We start from the raw sequence: 22,035 nt of genomic DNA, 5'->3' as shown, positions 1-22,035 counted from the left end.
TTTTTTAAAATGGAAGGTGATTTTCAGCAAGCAGTTACTATTCATTTCTCCTACGACGACCTTAAGCCAAGGAAATTGTTGTGTTCAGATATTTGATAAAACTGCAATAGTAACCTAAACCTACTCCTACATGAAACACTTAATATTTTGATGAAAAGGGTACACAAATGCATCTTCACCAGTTGATATGGAAGATAAAATACATGGAAACATTACAGGGGAAAACCCAGCTTTTCTATGTAGCAGCGATTACATGAACAAAGCTAATTATAAACATTAAAAAAAACACAAAAATATAGAAGTAAAAATGTATAAAAGTTACTTAATAAAGCTAACACAATAATATAAATGTAGTCTAGAAGTTTGTGGGAGTGCAATAGAATTTGACTGATTTTGGTCAGCTCACACTGGTTAGTTGATGCTGGCCTATCAGATATTGGCCTATATACTGTATATACATACATATCCAAAAAGCAACAGTGTTTTTTTTTTATATATATATATATTTTAGTTTGAAGGTAATGCAGAAAAGCTGTTTGGGGTGATTTAAACATATTGCCATCACATAGTTTCTCCAGCAGACTGGCTCCTGATCCCATTGGTTACGTTACTCTCAGCAGTTCACAGATTCTTTCCAAACTAGTTTGTGAAGTTTATTGCTAAAAAGGTTAATAAAAAATAAATCTATGCTCTCTTTGTACTGTACATATGAATATTGCATAGACACCAGTGTGTTGTTGTTTGATCTGTTTACTGATTAGCAGTGATGCAACCCTTTGTGTTTTTGTGTGCAATCAGAACACGCACACATTGCTGTCTGTTAGCTGTAGCGTGCTAGCTGGTGTAGCCTTACGAATTGAGCAAACACTGTGTGGATTTCATTTAATGTTTATGATGTGTAGCCCACACGTTCGATCGGACCTCCCTGCACTGCCTGAAGTTACACAATCCCAGCTCACACTGCACACGACAATCGGCATATAACACAGCCATTTTCTGATATTCACTCAATATGGCTGTCATCAGTGGTGATGACTCCCCCAGTTCTAAACCTGAAGTACTGCTTTATTACTTCACATATTTTATATCAGAAATGGCTCAATGAATTGTCATTTTAGTACTTGATAGAAAGATGAAGTCTTTTTCACTGCTGCAGCCTTCTCTGTTGTTACACCATCATGCCACTTCCAAAATATCATCATCTTTAAACAGATAGTTAACAAATTAAAGGAAAAATATGATGAAATAAATACAGCAAAGGCACTGCATGGTATAATTATGCAATTAATATCCCACTGTGCTCTGTGGAATGCATAAAAATGCTAAGCAGACCCAGTTGAATGTGATTTTGTATCAAGATGGCTGTTGGAAAAGAGGTAACTTTGAAAGAGTCATTAAGACTCCTAAACTGGCTTCTGTTTGAACAGGACCAGGAACCAAAGTGACAACTACATTTAGATCCATGGGAAAGGCGTCTGTACAGAGGGTCTGAAATAGTGATCCACAGTTACAGATTTGATGACCTTGATGCTCGTGCGTTGGTGCAATATTTAAGGAAAAGCAGAAGAGCAATTGTGAAATTTATGTCAGTGCATGATACGATAAGACTGTGAGCATCAACAGTCTATCAGCATTTACGTAAGGTTTTTTAGTACGGTTATAGCTACATTGCAAAGATGAATGCAAGTTGCAGACTTCAGTGGGGCAACAAAAGAGAAACTAGGTGCTGGTCTTGCGGTCAGACCACAGACCGTGGCATACATCACGAGAAGGGCACAGGGCTGAACGTTTTACCCTTACAGTGAGAGGATCCAGTGGCTCGTGTTTTACTGTGGAATATATTTTAACAGCTTGGTTTGGGTCAGCTTATCCCTTTAGAGGAAAGAATCACAGGCTGATGTGAGTGGGCTTTTTTTTTTCCAGGATTAAAATGCCCTTATCCATGGGGCATAAGAGGTCACTGAATAGCTTGATGACTGTAAAAAATTATGTGCTTTGGCTTTTATAGACATTAGGTCCAGTTGTTAGACAGCACTCACTAACGACACCATCACGTTTGGAATAATATCCCTACAGTAGAGTTTCAGAGACTCGATGCCACGGCACATTGAAGCTCTACACTGTTTTTTCTATTAATGTTAAACTACCTCCATCATACTCATCTGGGGAGGGATACTTGGTTTGATGAGCTGTCATTTTTTATGTTTTTACACAATGCACTTAATAATTTTTGTCTTTTCAACTAAATATAAAACTTTCCAAAAGTTTTTGGGTTTTTTTGTATGTTGTATTTTTGGTATGTAATTTCCAAACAGCTGACTGTATGCTGTTTCCAGTGAGCTAGGAAGGAGTTGACTCTGGGCTGGAGGTCCGTGGTAACGTCACTGGTTTAAACGATGCACAGCCATATGAGCTTGACAGTGATGGACGTGAGAGATCCACAGTGGGTTGCATTGTCTCAGTGGCAACAGCTGACACCATGAAACACTCGTATCCTCTGCTGTGCTGGGACAGGTTTCCAGACTCATCAGTTTCAGGGTTGGTACCTGGAAAAAATGCATCATTTAGCAAATTGAAAGTTAGTTAGAAATTTCCTAAAGTGTGCATATAATAAGAATAATAAGGTAAGTCTCAGGCACCTGTTTCTGAAGAGCAGGATGCACACACAGCTGTTCTTGGACAGCCCATGGCAGGAAGAACTTTTCCTTCAACACCATTTTCCACCATCATGTAGAACTGGAGATTCATACATTAATACATTTGAGTTTTCATAAACATAAAGTTTTACACATTTTTACTTAAATCTTATCATGGCGTCTACAAACAAACAGATTCTGAGTCTGCATACTGGAGGATTTTTCTGTTTCAGGTGTTTAGGAGTTGTTTTATGAGTCTAGCTATATTTAACTTAATCAGAATTTGTATTTCTTAAAGTTATACTTTATCTAGTATGTTACAGCTATTCTGTATCCTGCGAGGGCCAGCCTACCTGCTTCTAGAGGCAGAGACAAATTTCTCTTATAAGGAGAAGTATATTACATTTATGCATTTCAAATTCAAATATGGGATTCCTCTATCATGACTGATTAAGTTTGATTCCAGATTAAGTTTGATGGCATTCGAAACACTGGGTTACTGTTTCTCCCAGCACAGGCTCAAGCACATGGAGGCAGTTACTCTAGGAGACCTGGACAGGGCTGTAGAAGGTCCTTAACCTATCAGCAGGACTGGTATATGTTCCATTGTGAAAGGAGGAATAGGATGAGCACTGCCGGAGCCTCTAGTGGGCCCTGTGGCCACTGCTCAACACTGGCAGTACACGACTGGCATCCTGTGCTTTTCACAGATGAGAGCAGGTTGGCCACATGACAGATGTGAAAGGGTCTGGAGGAGCCGTGGAGACTGATATGCTGCCTATAACATTGTTCAGCATGACCAGTTTGGTGGTGGGTCAGTGATGATCTGGTGAGGGATATCCATAGAGGTCTGCAGAGACCTCTGCAGGCTAGACAACAGCACCCTGACTGCCGTTAGGTGTCGGGATGAAATCCTTGGACTCATTGTGAGATCCTACACTGGTGCAGTAGGTCCTGGGTTCCTCCTGGTGCACAACAATGCCCGGCCTCATGTGGTGAGAGTATGGAGGCAGGTTCCTGGAGAATGAAGGACTTGATACCATTGACTGGTCCCCACGCTTGCCAACCTAACGCCTCCGGGACATTGTTTTGTTCCATCCAACGTCTCTAGGTTGTACCTCAGACTGTCCAGGAGCTCAGTGATGCCCTGGTCCAGATTTGGGAGGAGATCCCCCAGGATGCCATCCGTCGTCTCATTAGGAGCATGCCCCAACATTGTCAGGCATGCATACAAGCACGTGGGGGCCATACAAACTACTGAGTACCATTTTAAGTAGCTGCAATGAAATTTCTGCAAAATGCACTAGCCTGCTGCATCATTTTTTCACTTTGATTTTTGGGGTGTGTTTGAATTCAGCCCTCTGCTGGTTGATAATTGTTATTTCCATCAAACAGTTTGGCCCCCTTTCATTCCTGACGCATTACCCAGTATAGAGCATATCTTCATAGATATCCAGCATGTTCCTTTAATTTTTGAGCAGTGTATTCTGTATATGGTTTCTGTGTACAATAACTTTGTAATTTTGTAAACTTATTTATTACATTTCATTCACTTTTCAAAGTTAACAAGCATATTATGACTGCTAGACACTGCAGCCAGCTTCAAAACTATGAGTATATAGAAGTAATTCAGAGCAATTTGTGTGGTTCACTGGATAACTCCCTTTTTAAAATGTGTTTTAATTATATCACAATGTTAATTATTACGCATTACGTTTCCTTATGGTAATCATTACATAATTATTCCCTGTTAAATGCCATTTGTTATACTACTCATTACATTATTTTTGCATTAGTCTGAGATAAATTGTCACATAATTACCATTATAACAGTATAAACCTTAGACTAAGTCCCATACACTGATAGAAATCCCTACCCTAATGAGGACACACACACACACACACACACACACACACACACACACACACACACACACACACACACACACACACACACACAGTCTTTCTTTTAGTGTTTCAGTATGAACACAGCAAGAAAAATGGGGGATGCATTCAGTTATTTTCTTTCTGTCGGCCCATCTGGCAGATAACAGACTAACTGTCCTGAATTTATTACAGTAATGCATTACATTACCCCATCACATAAAAATCTGTGTGTGTTAATGACCAAGCTTGGTAATAATGGTCCTACCCGAGGAACAGTGGTAGTGGTCGTCTCTGACATGCTCTCATCCGTCACGCTGGTCTCACTCACATTATCCACTGATGGCTGTTTGTGGAAGCGTTTTCTAGTTCTGCAAAGTAAATATAAACCACATAGGTTTATATATATATATATATATATATATATATATATATATATATATATATATATATATATATAATAATATGGAGAGTTTCTTTCATAGAAATCTATATTTAGAAGGTCAGTTACCCACAGGATTTATATAGGGTATAAGAGAAGTTCTGTATTCAAAGTCATGGTAAGCAGTGATGAAATGTGTCTGTGCTGTGTGCTGCCGTTCACAGTGACATTTATCACTCCACTATAAATGAATGATTTAATATATGTATTAGTTTAATGCATATCTGTCCCCCTTTAACCTGAATGTTGACCAAAGATAATACAGTATCTGAGTATTGTGTTAGACCAGTCCCGAGGCTGTATGTGCACTAGGGTTTAATCCCGGGATCCGGGATTCCCGGGAAATGCGATCAGAACCATTTCCCGTTTCCCGGGAAACGTTAGACGGGAAACCGGGAAAAAAGTCGCGCGCGTCGATTTGACTTTCAGAAAGAAAAGAAAGCTTCAGAATGTTAAATTTAAGGAAATATTGAGAGAAGGGTTCGTTTAATGCGAAAAGCATTACTCTTCATTTCAGGCACGTTCAGCCTCCGTTTAAGGCTTCAGCCTTCATCTCAAGCGTTTTAATAGAGGTATTACACAGTTGTGGTTTTTTCCTCTTTAATTTGTTGAAATCGTAGGCAATGTGTTTACCCTAAGGTATTTTGTATTATATAATTTTATATTATTATATATTGTTATATTGCATTATATAGCCTATAAAATACGCCTGCCCTGAACAATAAAGAAATATCTGTTTAACTTCGAGTGTTTCTTTTCCTCGTTTGCAGCCGCTTACTAACAATCATGAATTAGGATGTGGGCCTAATGTGTGAAGAAATTATCATGAAATAGATTGCTTTAACATATTTCGCTTTTAAAATGGAGTTGAGTAAAATGTATATTTTTTAGGCTATAAGGATTGGCCAGTTTTTCAAAAGACGATTCACAGCGAACCTACTTTAACCCTCAGACACGGTGTTATAAATTTGCTGTTGCCAGAATGGCAATGACCAAGTCGTAGTGCATTACTCAAGGCCCTGTGTTATGCCATATTATAGTGTAGTACGGTAGTTAACTTTTCAATGACTATTACAGCGTTCCACTGGTGGAGATATAGTGCAACAGATGTCGCCACGACAGCGTGGCTGAGCCATTATCAATGCTGTGGAGATGAACCGTATTGTTTTGCACCAGCAGTTGTAAAATAGCTTGGTATAATTCCATGTACAATGGAGGAATATTCGAATTATATTTGTTAAGGGAGTGTTGAGGAACGACACAACACCGCATAGCTCGAGCACTCGAATCTCGAGATGTAGGTTTTATTGCGTTAATCAAGCCAACGTTGCCCCCTACTGGGCATAACAGGACATAGCTGGAAAGCTACCTCTACAATATCACAATAGGTTAAGGCCGACACAGGCTACAGAAGGCCTAATTAAAATAAAAAAATAAATAAACTTTTTCCCGGGATTCCCGGGAAATGGCTCGTCATTTCCCGGGATTTGATTCATGTCATTTTCGGGAAAAATATTAAACCCTAATGTGCACGCGTACATTTAGTTAATGTGCTCATATGTTTGTGTTGCTTCTTTAGATACCATCTCTGTCTACAGTGTGATTCTTTACTCGGTGTGTATTTGTTGCGAGGGAAACTAAACTACCAAACTCAGAAACTGCAGAAGTACACTTGCAGTCAAGTGCAGAAGGCAATTTGAAGCAGAGCTATTGGCAGCCATGTAGCGTTTCCTCTGGGGTCATACCTCACCAGCTCCATTTTGTAGCTGAGAAATGACCTATTTTTATGTGTAATTGCTGTAGAACAAGCTAAACGAACCATGTAATTGAAAGCGTGCCACTTCCACAGGGGAACCAAGAGTGCAAACATTAGGATGTAGCAGGTAGTGGGCTAAGGGGAGGGGTGTGCTTTGTGTGTCAGAAGAGTGTAGAATGCCAAACAGCCTTGTCCATAAGCCAGCGAAACAACCATAAAACAAATCAGCTACTTAGCACTACCTCAGGTGGAAATAAAAGGGGGAGGGGCCACAGTGTGTAGTTTATGTATGCTCTTCACTCAGCTGACCACTGTTGCATGCTGTTATTTGTTCCACATGTGATTCGCTCTCCGACCCCCCTGCTGTCATACTGAGAAACCGGCATTACACGGCTCATGCCACCGTGGGTTTGATAGACATCTCTGAATGCTGTCAGCTCATTCATTACAGCAGCAGGCCGTCCCTGGTTTCCAGAGGGCTAAACACAATACTGTTGTGTATCATTGCTGTTCCACATACATCAGCACGCACAGTTTAATATGTAGTTATACAGCTCTGCCCTCAGATTTATTTTTTGACCATTAGTTTGGAAAAGCATATGATACCTCCTTAAGACAAAAACACAATTCTCACTTTCACCAATTTAATAAACTCCATCCAAGTTGAATTTATTTTTGTGTTATTTTTGTTATTATTTTCTCAGTATATTCAGTGGAAAAATAGTTGGAATGATCAGGAAGTTTTTTTTTTTTTATCTTTAAGTCTTGGTGAAGAGATTTCGTACTTGATCCTTTCACAACAAATAGCACATCTTGATCATTTTGATTTCCCTACTTTCTTCCTTCTTCCCTATTATACTTGTTTTTTGTTTTTTTTTGGGTCAATTTTTCTTCCTTCCAGCTCTTTTCTCCCCTTTTTACCTTTTGCTTCTTCTCTCATTCCCCAGTTTTCTCCTATTTTTTTCCCTCTGATTTTATTTATCTGTTTACCACTCTTTCTCTTCCTCCTCTCCCTCTCTTACCCATAGCAGTAGGTGACACAGGCAGTGATTGAGAGCAAGGAAACGAGGACCGCCATGCAGGCTGCAATGACCACATTCCTCTTCTTTTCCTTTTCAGCCCGCTGAAGCTCCAACCATTCCAGGTCACTGAACTGACATCTCTCGCCCATGTAGCCCGATACACAACTGCAACACAAAACATCAAAAAAAAAAAAAACATGTCCAGGATTTATTTTTGGTTTGCTGCCAACTCTTAATATTTAAAGATAAACTTGTGTTTTGTGTGTAAAGGTTTGGGCTCCCTGGACAAATTAAAGTTAGTGGAAATGGAAACATTTCATAGAAAAGACACTCAAGTTTCCCATCAGCAGCTGTGTAAGTTCTGGATTAATGACAAAAGGTCAGTGGGGAAAAAATGGAACTGACAAGAGGCTGGTTTCAGTAACAGTTCAGTTACTTTTTTTTTTTTTCTTTTCCAAATGACTCCCACAGTCCTGAACATCACTGGAAAACACTGGACAAAAACCAAAAAAAAAAGAGCTGCTGCCATGGGTGCTTCCTGGGAACTCCAGAGCATTGAAAAGGTCAGCCATGCTGGTCCTAAAATGTGCAGAGCCGTCAGCATCTTGGGGCAAATTTTATCCATACCTAGTGCCAGGTTGACGTGTTTGCCCACAGTCTCAGACTTCGACCAGATGCCACTTGATGCTTTTTTCAACTCTTCAACCTGTGTTGGTTGGTTGGTTGGTTGAGTTCAGTCATTTGGAGGCAGCACTTCTCTTTTGCTGCTAAATATAATTTTTATTTGCCATAAAAATAAACAAAATGCATTATTTTCCCAGAAGTGCCAGAATTAGAATATGTTAAGTATATAGCCTCAAAAAGTAAAATCAAAAAGTCTGAAACACTGTATGTGGTGTTGTTGTATGCATTGTGTGGAACTATATATCCTCAAATTATGAATCAGTTTAATTTTACAGCATGCATTAAAACTCATCATTCACATTTTTGTTAATCTGATATGAAGTCCATATTATTGGGACAAAAATGGATTCCCCCCCTGCTGTAGACACTTCCATGAGGTATAGACTTTAATCGTGGAACAATAGTGACACCTCCTGCTCGTCAGCTGTCAGAGATCCCAGGAGGGACTTAGTTGGATGTCATTCCACAGTTTTGTGTGATGGTGTTTGAAAATCAAATGTATTTTTGGAGCTCACCTAAGTGTTCTTGTCTCAATAAGCAGTCAGACTGCATATTGCTTTATATTTTAGACTATATAAACTAGGGGTGGATGATACAAACTCAAACTTATTTCATGATATTTCAAGAAAATTTGCCACAACATTTCTGAATATATAAGAAAAAATACTCTGTTGCTGTTTTATGGATGCTTGCTGGCAGCCACATTTATAAGTGTAAGTAAATGAATGAGATGCTGTCACTGATGACACATTACCTAATTTGAAGTGTGAATCTAGTAAAACAAGGTGCCAGCAGCAGCAGTGCAATAGTATTGACACAGCAAAAGTCAAATGTAATTACAAAAATAACCTAGGTAGTGTTTTCCTTGGAAATTATACCATGACTTAACCTTAACGTGCAACTCTTCAGGAGCTGCGCAATATTGTCACATAATAAAAGTGGAAAATATGTGCTCCTATGGGTCAAGTGGAAGGACGAGGGTTTATTTACTTGCAGGCATACGAGTCCAATTCACGAAAGTAGAAGCAAACACCGTGGTACAGACAGTAGGTCTCATGGCTGGCAGGACAACTCTCTACTGCATTAATGCTGTGGTGCTTGGTGGTAGCGTCAGCAGAGCTACTAGGTGTCACCCATGGGGATGTGGGCTCCAACTCTTGAGAGAATTAGACATAAGTTCATTAAATTAGACTCATTGTCTGCTGCTTGAAAGCCTAAAAGCTTCTTTGAGAAAACACAAATAAACACTGTATTCCACAGATGATAAAATTCATTATCTGACATCATAGATAAGATAATGTACTGAGGATGTGTTGATATGGGCCAGGATAGCTTTAAAAAAAGGAAATCATCACCTTGACATGTCTGCCCATTGCCGTAGTATCCAGGTTGGCACTTGCAGTAATATTTCCCTACAGTGTTTTGACATTCGGCATTTTTGTCACAGTTGTATATTCCCAGTTTACACTCATCAATATCTAGGACAAAAAAAACAAGTTGGTTATAAACTACGTTTACAAAAAAAAAAAAGAAAGAAACAAGATAATCATAGGTTAAGAAGTAACATTAATGCTTTATTTAGCTGCTCAATAAAATAGATTTGCTGTCTTTTATAATTTCTCTAAAACCTGGCCTGGTACAGTGAAAAAATTATGCCTTTATGAATCCAATAAAGTTGCCACCTATGACCTTCTGACGCTTCCTACTGTGCTAGCAAACTCAGCTGACAAACTGAAAACAGTTAAACTGGTCTGCAAGGAAATGACAGCAGGAATTGTTGGTTGATTTTTAGACTTTTTTTAAACATTTCGACATTTTTTCATTAATGCTTATCTTTACTTTCATGGCAAGCCTGCCTCTGAATTTTATTTCAAAAATCCAAAACTCACTTCTGCTAAACTGTAGGTGAGAATAAATAAACAAATACAGCTCGGCTGTATCAAATGTAATCCTATAAGCTTATTTCAGGGTGCGTTACCTCAAGTCTCTAATGTACATTCCTTGTATAGATGAAGGTATACTCACCCACACATAGCCGTCCATCACCTGTGAAGCCCTCTTGACAGAAACAATTTGGGTGGCCAGCATTTAGCAGGCACTGTGCATTCATATCACAGCGGAGTGAGCAGCACTCATTCTGGTCTGACAGAGAGGGGGCGTACGCAAACATAACATTTAGGCTGGCTAAGACACTGAGTGGTTAGAACTTTGTCATTTGCTTGTCAATGTGCACTGTTACCTGAAATCATTTTGTCTGTGAAGAACGTTGGCTCACTGCTGACATCCGAGTGGAAATCAGGCTCCCCTTTATCAGCTGTCAGTGGTGAGCACTCATCATTAAAGGTTTTGTTTTTCAGAAGTGTTAAATCAGTGGATTCACTGTCTCCATGTTCTATATAATCAAAATATAAAGAAAACATTATAATTTAGCATCGCATTACATTATGTTAAAACATAACACAGGATACATCACCTGCTGTTCCATTCGAAGCATCAGACAGGCAGGTTTTTCCATCAGCTGATAGGATATGGTGTGAGAAACAAGAGCAGTGGACAAAAGCCCCCTTGCTTTCACACACCTGGGAGCAACCTCCATTCAGGTGAAGGCACATATCTGCCCCTGAAGAAAAGGGTGCAAAAGTATAAGCCCAGCAATTCTTTAGAACCGATGGCTACTGTTTGCCACTTGGTTTTGTTACTGGCCCACATATACAGCAATCTGCATGTCTTTTTAGAAATTCTTCTAAAAACCTTCCCCAAACTATACTCATCTATGAGAATATAATCATTGTTGCTCCTCTGTACCTGGCTTAGCAAGGGGATGAACTACCACGATGGATGCTGGTTGCACCATTCTTCCGTGGATCCATTGCAGTTTTTTCCCAGTCCGCTTGTGCACACTGCTCAGCCGCTGGTGCGCCTGATCAGAGATCCAGAGCCCATCTTCAAACACTGCAAGATCAAAAGGTCGGCCTGGAACAAATTAGGGAAGATAACAAGATCAGCTCAGTGGTTCCAGGTGAGAGGTGCTTGTGTTCAGCTGTAAAGGCAGTGATACTGGTTAAATTGGATTTGCTTGAATTTTAAGTCTGGTTGATTCGACGAATGACAAAGTTAACTTAAAAAGCCACTCCAGTGTCTATTTTTGACATTTACCAACATGTGCTTTTTTCTTCTTGGGTCAAGATCACTGAGACAGTTGAACTTTATCAGTTTCATCTATACTTAGTATTAATTATCTTTCATCTATGCTAAGATAAAGTAAGATATTAAGTATTACAACAGTGGAATTCTATTTTTTTTTTCTAGTGCATTCAACTCTCCTTTTTTGGATTGTAAATTTCCCACAAACCTCACCTACTTGGTTCTCTGACACGACCCTTCGGTCTGAACCATCCAGGGCTGCAGTCTCTATTGTGCCCTTCCTCTGATCGCACCAGAACACGCGGTCCTCTGTGAAGTCAATGGTCAGGCCAGTGGGCGACACAAGGTTGGTGCTAGCAATGACTGCACGGTCTCTCCCTTCCAGGGAGGCACGTTCCACCACAGGGTGGGCCCCTATGTCAGTCCAGAATAACTTCCTCAAAAAGTTAAAAGAAAAAAATATATATAGTGGTAAACACATTTATTAGACCACCTGTCATAAAAACAAGGAAACACATATTTTAGAAATCTGTCAACAGCTTGTTTGAAAAATGACTGAATTCACTGAACTGAATTCGTGTTTATAGCCAAATATGAGTCAGCACAGAAGTCAGAAATTAATCACGCATAATAATAATGCAAGTAAATAACTGTAATTTGGCATCTGAATAAAAATAATAATTTTTTTTCTGCTTTTTTTGTTAAACATTAAGAGAAAAAAAACCTTGATAACAATAATTATAGTTTGACATTATATATATAATTTGGAGCTTGCACATACTGGTGATTTTGATCATCAATACTGTTAATTTAGGGCAGCTATGACATAAACCTTACATTGGGTGGTGGTCTAATAAATTTGTTAGGCACTGTATATACATATAAATCATCAATAGCTTCTTATTTGGCCTCAGTCACAGTTTATTTATTGTTACACAATATTTTGTTTAAAGTTTTATTGAAACATGATGTGGACATTGATCTTTTCAGTGAGAATATTCTCTCACTGTCCACTTTATTAGGTAGACCTCTTCAACAATTTTATTTTTCTTTTTTTGTTTAGAGCCTCAGAAAAATATTAAGTTACCCTGTTTATGTAGCTGGAGCTGTTTTTTTGGTGTGTGTTTGTGTGCGTGTGTGCCTATGTGCCTGTATCCATGCTGATATGAGGACATGCATGTAATCTTTCCCAAATCAAAAGTGGTGAATTGATTCATTATGAGAAAGGAAAATTTTTTTTTTTTTAGAAAAAGTCACCAGCAAAATGCACCTCAGTGAAAGACAACATCCAGACACCTAAACAAGGATAAAGAGACCAGCAGAAACCAAAATGTGGTGTGGTGATTTTGATGGCACCTCCACTCTCAACAAAGTCACCAGAGTCCAAACATCACCACACAGGATGGTGATGAGAACCAAAGTGGCTACAACCTACAAGGCCAAGAAGTAGTGGACACCTTTGTGCCAAGGCAGAAACATGCAGGAAGCTCTCCACCAGTGCCTGGGGCCCTCGCCAAGGCCCGACAGAGGCCAGAGAGCACAACCCGGTCCCACCCAGGCAGCACAGGCACCCAGAAAGAGGAGCCCACAGAACCGCACGAGCCGTGGGACAGCGAACAGACCCAGCCAGCACAACCAGGGTGTCCGGGCACAGCCCTAGCGGCACAGGATAACCAGACCCACAGGATGCCCACCTGAGCCCCCCCACACCCACTGCCCCCACCACCATCCCGACAGAGCAAAAGGTGCCCGTCCCGCCCCAGAGAGCCGGTGGCAGGGCACGGGGCCTGGTGAAGTTCAAACTGAGCATCAGAATGGGGAAGAAAGGTGATTTAAGTGACATCGTTGTTGCTGCCAGACTGGCTGATTTGAGTATTTACATCTACTGGGATTTTCCCACACAGCCATCTCCAGGGTTTATAGAGAATGGTCTGAAGAACAGAAAATATACAGGAAGTGTCAGTTATCTGGGCAAAAACACCTTGTTGATGCCAGTGGAGAATGGCCAGACTGCTTAAAGCTGATAGGAAGGCAACAGTAACTCAAATAACCACTGACTGCAACCAAGGCAGGCAGAAGAACATCTCTAAACAGACATGACGTTGAACTTTGAACCACACGGACTACAGAAAGCAGAAGACCACGCTGGGTGTTACTCCTGTTGGCCAATAACAAAGAGCGAAGGGGGCAGTTTGCTCACCAATAGATAACAAATGATTGGAAAAACGCTGCCTGGTCTGATGAGTCCCAATTTCCACTGCGACATTAAGATGATTGGTTAGAATTTGGTGTAAACAGCATAAAAGCTAAAATGAATCCTGCCTTGTATCAAAGTTGCAGGCTGGTAATGCTGTAATGGTGTGGGGGATATTTTTTTGGCACACTTTGGGCCCCTTAGTACCAACTGAGTATTGTATAAATACAGCAGTGTATTATTGCTGACCACATCCATCCCTTTATGACCGCAACATACCCATCTTCTTATGCCTCCATCTCAAACTGGTTTCCTGAACACAACAATGAGTTCACTGTACTCAAATGGCCTCCGTAGTCATTCCAAGACAGCACCTTTGGGATGTGGTGGGATGGGAGATTCTCATCGTGGATGTGCAGCTAATAAATCTGCAGCAGCTGTGTGATAGTTATTCATGTCAACCAAAATCCCTGAGGAGTGTTTCCAGCACCTTGTTGAATCTGTGCCACAAAGAATTCAGGCAGTTCTGAAGACGAAAGGGGGTCCAACCCAGTATTAGCAAGGTGTACCTAATAAAGTGGCTTGTGAGTGTAAGTTCAAGAATCAAAGTTGATCAAACTGCTTGGTAACTATGAATGTGCTGTGTGCTGTTTATTGATTAGTCTTTAGTAATTTGTAGAGGGGGAGGGGTATAGAAATGACCATACTCACTTTGCCAGAGGATGAACTGCGATCCCTCTTGGCTTTTCCAAACCTTTTCTCACGACAGTTTCCTTGTGAAGTCCATCTAAGGTGCTGCAGTCAACAGTTGACTGACTGAGGGTCAAAAATATTTGTATGTTGAAGTTTAATTTCCAAAATGTCAGCTATGTCCTGATGAATTTCATTCAAGTTAAAAGAGATTAACCAAACTGAATGTGACCAAAGTCTACAAACAGCAAACGTCTAGCACTTAATGAACTAACGATTTTCAGTTTTTAATTATTGCAAACGCCACACACCCTCTATCCGTCCAGTACATTTTGTGGTGAACCCAGTCAACTGCCAGCCCCTCTGGAGAGTCCAAACCATCAGAGATGAGAATATTTCTTGAGCCACCATTTAAATCAATTTGCTCAATTGTCTTCTGGCTTGTACTTGCAAAGTACACCTTCAAATGCAATATACATATAAATATTAATACTTGCATTTATAATATAAAATAAACGTGAAGTAAAACTTGCAGATCATTGTCTAAACAAGAAAAACCAGAAACTACCAACAATAACGTGATGATGTTACTGGTGAGTTAGGTCATCACATTATAGTGTTTGTCCACTAGGTGTCGCTGCACATCTGCAGCAAAACCTTTTCCTGTTCTAACTAAATTCTGTTACATTATGAGTCATTTGACCTTAGATTAGTGCAGTACATCACAGCATATGCTCGTGCTCTTACAAATGGAAAGGCTTTTCATCTTACATTGTTCTGGATGGGGTCATAGTCTAAAGCTAAGATTATTCCTCTGGGCTCTTCCACCACGATTTGATCCATAGTGCCATCAGGGTTAATTCTTCGGACATCTACTAGATTAGCAACTAGCAGATAGGGCGGAGGTCCTGAAGAAAGATATAATAAAATATAGTGTCCCATAATCAAATGCACTGCAGCTTGTGCCTTGTATTTTTTTTTAACTGTCTTATTGGAAGCAGAATAGGCAGTGAGATTTTGATAGGTAGGTGTTTCTGTCATTGCGGGCTCTTCTAGCTCAGCCGTCTGCTCTCCCGTTGAGTGACTCACCAGTTGCAGTGCAGTATTTGCCATCTTGGTGGAGCTGGTAGCCAGGCAGACAGCCACACTCCCAGCTACTGGGGGTGACAGGGCTGCAGAGCTGACTGCACCCTCCTCTGTCAGTGGATGAACAGCCTGGAACGGCAAAACACAGTGTGGGCGCAGCTAAGCTTTTGATGGTTGCAAATAGGCTTCATTTTTTACCGCAACTTTGCCCTAATGTGTTCCTATGATAGACTTATTAAATAATGTTTGATGAGAACAAACCCTTGACATAGACTTTTTTTTTAACTGAGTACTTTGTCTCCTCTAGTCTTCAATTCAAAGGCCCTTTTCTTATTTGCAGTATTTACGCGTAGCAACATGTCATTGACAGACATTGAGAGACGTCATTGGGTTCTGGCAGTTTATAATCCAATTTCTTCATCAGGAAAAAACCCAAAACAAAACCTCAATCATTTAAATATTGTACTCTAAATTGATGCAGGGTATAATGCAGACTGAAAGTATTACAACAGTTGCTGCACTGTTGCACGTCCAGCTCTTTGATCCGTCTGTCCTCAGTTTGACCACATCAGCTCAGCTCTTACTTATGAAATATTTATACAGCCTGTGCTACAAATCACAAAGTGGCTACTCGATCTGTTGCTCAGTTTGTTTGTTTTTTTAAATGAACATCAATTTTGTTCCAGTAAATCATGTTTTACTAGGCTGCCATTCAGTGCATGGAGTCATTCTGTTGTTTCTTTTTCTTTTACTATTACACTATAATTATAAAATGTTACTATTATAGGAAAATTATCCAGTATCATAAGGGTATGTATATGCTCTTTAAATTAGCCATATAAAAGTAAATATTAAAAGGTTAATGTTGTAAATGAGGATAATCTGAACTCACTATTCTTTTGCTCAGTGTGTTTATAACATTTTAATAGGTAGATTAGTTTCAGAACATTGGGCTAAGCACTGTAGTATTGACCGTACCAGTACATGCTTGTCCATCCTGCTGTAGTATAGATCCCTCGGGGCAAACACAGACAGCACCATTTCCTGTTGACAGGCACCCGTTGCCACACTTTGTCATGTTGCTTTCACACGGTATGATTTCTGTAACACACACACACACACACACACACACACACACACACACACACACACACACACACACACAGATCTACTGTATGTTTGAAAAGAAAAAAAAAAAAAGATTTTTGCATATATATATATATATATATATATATATATATATATATATATATATTACAATAATAGAAAAAAATCATATGAATTTAATCTATATGGATTAAAATCTTTAGGAAACATTAAAGATTACATGAACCGCAAAACAAGCTGATGTGAGTTAATGCATGCCACGCTTTACAGTTATTGATAGTGCTGAAAAAGCCAAGTGATGCTACATGTAAATAAAATAGACTTTGAGTCTATTTTGGGGCCCAGCAGACTGCGGATGAGCCGGATGGACAACAAGCTTCTTAGACCCTGTTCTGGTAAAATCCTTTGATGTAGTCAGCTCTAATCCCATCAAAATAGTGGAAAGTGTGATAAGAATGCAGTCAAAGCTCTCACACTAAGGGTGATGTAATGCCAGCCAACGGGCATGTGGGGTCTCCTGTACCAGTCTATCTGAACATATATGACAGTACTAAAAGTAGAGGTAGGCCATACGGGTTTAACCTTCTCATAATGGGTAAATTTATTTCAGATATCTTTTTTGCAGTCTTTTGTTAAACCTTTCCATTAGGCCAAAAATGCTGCTTGTGCAATATGGAACCAAGTAGCTGTGGTTTAAATGTTAACTGAAAAGTGCATCATGACTGAATCTGCAGAAAGAACTGTAAATTATAACACACCGTGGCAAAGAACAATATCCTGTTTTTTGTGGTAAAACTGCTGCTTTTTTTAAAATCCTTTTGTCTTTTACATACGCAAAGTCTTAAAATTGAACTGAAAATTCCTGAGTAGCTGCAGGTACTGCATCTTCTGTGTAACCATATAACCCCTATTGTAGTATCCATTGTCTAGCCTGCTGCTTGGCTGCATGTTTGTTTCATACTGGACCTTGGCAAAGGTTGTCTGCTAAGCCGCTTAGAAAGACAAAGCTGCTGACCAGATATGTTCCCTACTGCAAATGTCACCTCATCATCTAATCTCATTGTGAACCTTTCCTGTTGTCTTGGATGCATTGCTGTGAGATTAGAAGAGAAGAGATTGTGATCTACCTATATAGTTTTTAAATTATTATTATTCTTTAATTTAACCATGGCTACGCATTAATCGCGGTATAGACAGATGATGGCAAAAACAGCAACTATAAATGTTTTAAAACAAGTCACAAATCATCAAATCGAGACAAAATGTATCAGCTTTACAAGTGTATTTAACTGTACATGCACATATGACTGTATTTTTTATGTTTGTGCCAAAATATTCGATTTCATAGGTGTCTGTTCATTAAAAAAATGAGCATCTATTTTGCTCCCTGACAACAGAAAAATTAATGCCAAAAATTACTTGTACTTTATTGTGATATCGTTTTGTTCTACCTGACAGTCTCAGCACTCTTAGCTGTTTAGGAGAGGGACAAAGTGTCACTGTTTTGTTTGGACCCAAGTAACACACAACTGGCAGCTCACACATATTTAGTCTGTCTTGGGGCCCGTGACCCAGCCTCTTTATAGGCCTCTGGGGTCAAAGTAGTATCTGGTAGACAAAGGCCACCAATCACAGCAACACAAAGACGATATGCAACTTGAGCTTTGGTCGTGTTCACATTTTGAATATAACTTAAATTTTACTCAATATTTTCTATTTTCACTGTATAACCACGATGTGCAGCGAGGACCGGAATGTTTACACACTTGAAATTTAAAACAGCAAAGTTATATTGGTTTTATGTACATGGTTATATTGTACCTTGGCATGTCTTCCTGTCTGGTAAGAGGGCGTATCCTTTAGGACAGGTACAGAAATAAGAGCCGGGAATGTTCTCACAACCGAGGGAGCAGCCATGGTTCCAGTGGGCACATTCATTCACATCTATGGTACACACACACACACAAAGATGGTGAAATAGCCTTATTCTGTTTTTGTAAGTAGATGCTAATGTTTACATTTACGGTTCTGCTTTATTCATATGTTCTTACAGCTGTGGCTGTGCTCCAATGAGAGCACGCTCACCGGACTTCTATTAGGTATACCATGCTAGTACCAGGTTGGACCCCCTTTTTTGCCCAGAGATCGGCTGCTCACTAGATATTTTCTCTTTTTTGGACCTTTCTCTCTAAGCCTACAGATGGTTGTGTGGGCAAATCCTGTTAGAGCTCCTCTAGTTTCTGAAATACTCAGACCAGCCCGTATAGCACCAACAACCATGCTGCATTCAAATGCAAAGTCTACATGCCTAAATGCAATGTGATTGGCTAATATTTGTGTTAACGAGCATTTGAACAGGTATCTCTAACAAAGTGGTCGTTGACTGTATATTACATACAAGCTGTTTCCTTTCTTGTATGGTTTCTACTTCTAGAGAATTAATCAAATCTTTTTTTCCTGTAAGTTCCTAAATTCTGCCTAACTGAAGTAAAGATCATTTTTTGTGGTTATATTTTTATTTGCTTCTTGTTTTTGATACCGACCTTTACAGTAAGTGCCTTCCTTACTGAGAACAAAACCTTCACTGCACTGGCAAACCCCTTGCTCTGCCAGACTGGAACACACGTTCACACAATTTCCACCTTGGTCATCACAACCTGTTGGCAATGATTACCATTAGTGGTAGGCATATTGTTGTTTGATACATTATGTAAAATATAAGTACACGTAAACTGTCACAGCACTATATAGGACTTTAAATGTAACCTGGAAATGGTGATAGTGGGTCTGCTGTTGGCTGATTGAGGGGATGCACCACCTTGATATCAACAGGAGGTTTAGCCATTTGTTTTATGTTAACAACCCGTGGCTCTCCACCAGTGTACTTGTTTACTTGTTTTACAACCCGAGACTCAGCATCAGTGTAGTATATGTGCTCCAGAAAAACTGCTATTCCAACTGAATGAGACCTGACAAAAAAGATAGACACAGAAATAAAGACAGCGTGTCTATACTGGCATATTTGATACTTTACATCAACACTCTGAAATGCTGTTAAATCTGCAGTTTCTTCAGTAACAAAAATTAAAGGATGGGTAACAACTTGTGATACAAGAAAATGCTTACCGAAGTGGAAGATTCATGATGTGCAGGACGTTCCCGTTGTAATCACAAGAGGCAATGGCACTTTCTCCCTGTAGCCCAAACTGAACCCAGAACAGTCTGTTGTCTGCTCGGTCAATCGACAGTGCCCTCAGTTGTTCAGTTATCTTAATTAATGTAATTTTCATCTGTCCTGTGACATCAGACCTTTGGATACTTGGGGATATCCCCCCAGATACCCAAAACAAAAACCTGCAACAGACATGTTTTGAATTTGAATTAAAAAAAAAAAAAGTTTTTGCAATGAGCCTTTTTTTTTTCTGAAGTCAGCTTTGCATCTGTTATGAAATATGAAATATTTAACTTAATTGCTTCCAGTAGGGGCACTGCTTACTCATTTCCTCCTATGTACAGCTCACCAAATCAGGCGTCTCATAATTCTTTTGCCTCAAAGTCATATTTTGGTAGAGCTTAATAAACTGTAGCCCAATTGAATTAAAGCCTGAGAGAAGTGCACTATAATAAGTTATGTAAAAAGTAATTTAAATGTGCTTTTGGCCTTTTTTTAATCATGAAAAATGTTCTAAAATGAAATTATTCACTGTTGCTTATCCATCGGGCCAAACTGCAGGAAAGTAAATGACAGCTGCTGTCCTTGATCAGAGAAACTCTGGTATGTGAGAGTCAGTCAGTAATTTTTCATATCATTTGATCCATCCATGTAATATATTTGTAAAAAAAAAAAAAAAATAGATTACCTGTTCAAGGGGTCAACAGTTATAGAACTGGGCTGGGTCAAATGTCGTAAAACAGTCCTCTGTTTTTTCCCATTTATATCCATTCTCTTTATTTCCCCCTTTTCTCCACTTGTCCAGTATACACTGTTCCAAATCCAGTCCACTGCCAGGCCTGAGATGTTTTTGTCAAATGAATATAGTTTCTGTAATAGCAGCATTTATAATTAATCATTTTAAATCGGATGCTCTGAAAGTATCCAGAACAATTCATAACATCGTTCCAAAATGTAATTCTAGTAATCTTTAATCTTTGTAAAGCCTCCAAGTTAATTTTTTTACTGTACCTTTACTGCTATACTAATTAGGTTATGAAAACTTCTTAAATCATTAAAAGTTATCCTAAGCTTCTAAGTGCTATGTCTTATTAGCTGTGTATTCCATACTTTGAAATGGCACACTATAGACCACCCTGAGTGGGCAGGTTTACTTGTTGTATGAGGACAATCGATTCAGTAAAGCTCATATGCAGCAGATGCAGTTACCTCCATTATACTTGCAAGAATGAAGGAAAATAGGTCTGCTTTTCCTTGTTTTATTGATCTCAAGAAGGTGTTTGATGGGATTAAAAAAGGAGCTTAATTCTGGTGTGTTATGAAGTCCCCATAAAGTTCCTGGAGCTTATCTTTAGGTTTATGAATATAGAGCTGGATGAATTTACCAACAGTTTTCAGTTTATGTTGTTGTTTTGGCTGTTCAAATGAATTTTTAAAACTTGGATTAAATGTTAAATGTCAGATTGTTTATTATTATAAACAGATTGTAGTTTTATTTGCTGGACATAAAAAAGTGCATTTTTAACATTGTTTTGGAATCTTTCTGGAAATGAAGACTGGTCATAAATCAAAACAAAACATAAATATTACATTTAAACAAAAGTGATTGGAGATCATTTCTTTTTCTTTTTCTCTAGAACTGCTCAAAGCAGGAAATCCAATCCATGATCTGATTCCAAGTCGGTCAGATAGGAACTTTTTTCAGATTTGACTGATTTTATGCCAAAGGATGGCCAAAGATCGATAAAATAGCCTGTAATTGTGTAATGAAGTGATATGTAATAAAATGTTGCACACTTCTTTTTGTGTAGCATGGAAATCAGAGTCCTTCAATGATGAGCCCCACGCATGCACGCACAAGAACAAAAACATGCAAGTAACTGAAATCCACTTGCAGCTTTGCAGCATAATCACCTGTCTGCGTGCTCCTTTCGCAGCTGCTTTGTAGATGACCCCGGTGTGCTTGTCGGTCCAGTAAACTCTCTGCTCTTTGAAATGAAAGTCGAGCAGGATTGAGCTTCCCACCCCAGGCACAAGCCTTCTGTGGTTCTTGCCATTAAGGCCCATCCGATGAATGGCTTTACCGTGGCCGAATATCAGGAAAGGCTGCGAAGCTTGAAAAATCATTACACATATTGTTCAAGTTTCATCTTTTAAAATTTACAGTGAAGATCATTTGAAAGCCCTACACCTATAACAGCAATAACTTAGTGTTCAC

General features: G+C 39.3%; 1 protein-coding gene across 1 annotated transcript; it reads right to left on the bottom strand.

Moving 5' to 3' along the window:
• Nucleotides 1–1,206: 1,206 nt before the first annotated feature.
• On the bottom strand, nt 1,207–21,944 carry egf (epidermal growth factor). The gene is given in 22 exon segments (XM_030739676.1): nt 1,207–2,546; nt 2,640–2,736; nt 4,789–4,891; nt 7,741–7,905; nt 9,415–9,580; nt 9,780–9,902; nt 10,450–10,566; nt 10,664–10,816; nt 10,898–11,044; nt 11,230–11,397; nt 11,782–12,005; nt 14,474–14,578; nt 14,764–14,912; nt 15,224–15,360; nt 15,542–15,667; nt 16,517–16,639; nt 18,467–18,589; nt 19,189–19,302; nt 19,412–19,614; nt 19,772–19,999; nt 20,506–20,687; nt 21,732–21,944. Coding segments are annotated over 22 exon segments (3,474 nt in total). The 3' UTR covers nt 1,207–2,238.
• Nucleotides 21,945–22,035: the final 91 nt, after the last annotated feature.

Source organism: Archocentrus centrarchus, chromosome 10, assembly GCF_007364275.1.
Source record: "Archocentrus centrarchus isolate MPI-CPG fArcCen1 chromosome 10, fArcCen1, whole genome shotgun sequence".
NCBI lineage: Eukaryota > Metazoa > Chordata > Actinopteri > Cichliformes > Cichlidae > Archocentrus > Archocentrus centrarchus.
Note: the sequence above shows the minus strand (reverse complement) of the source record. Positions and strands in the feature narration are given on the sequence as shown.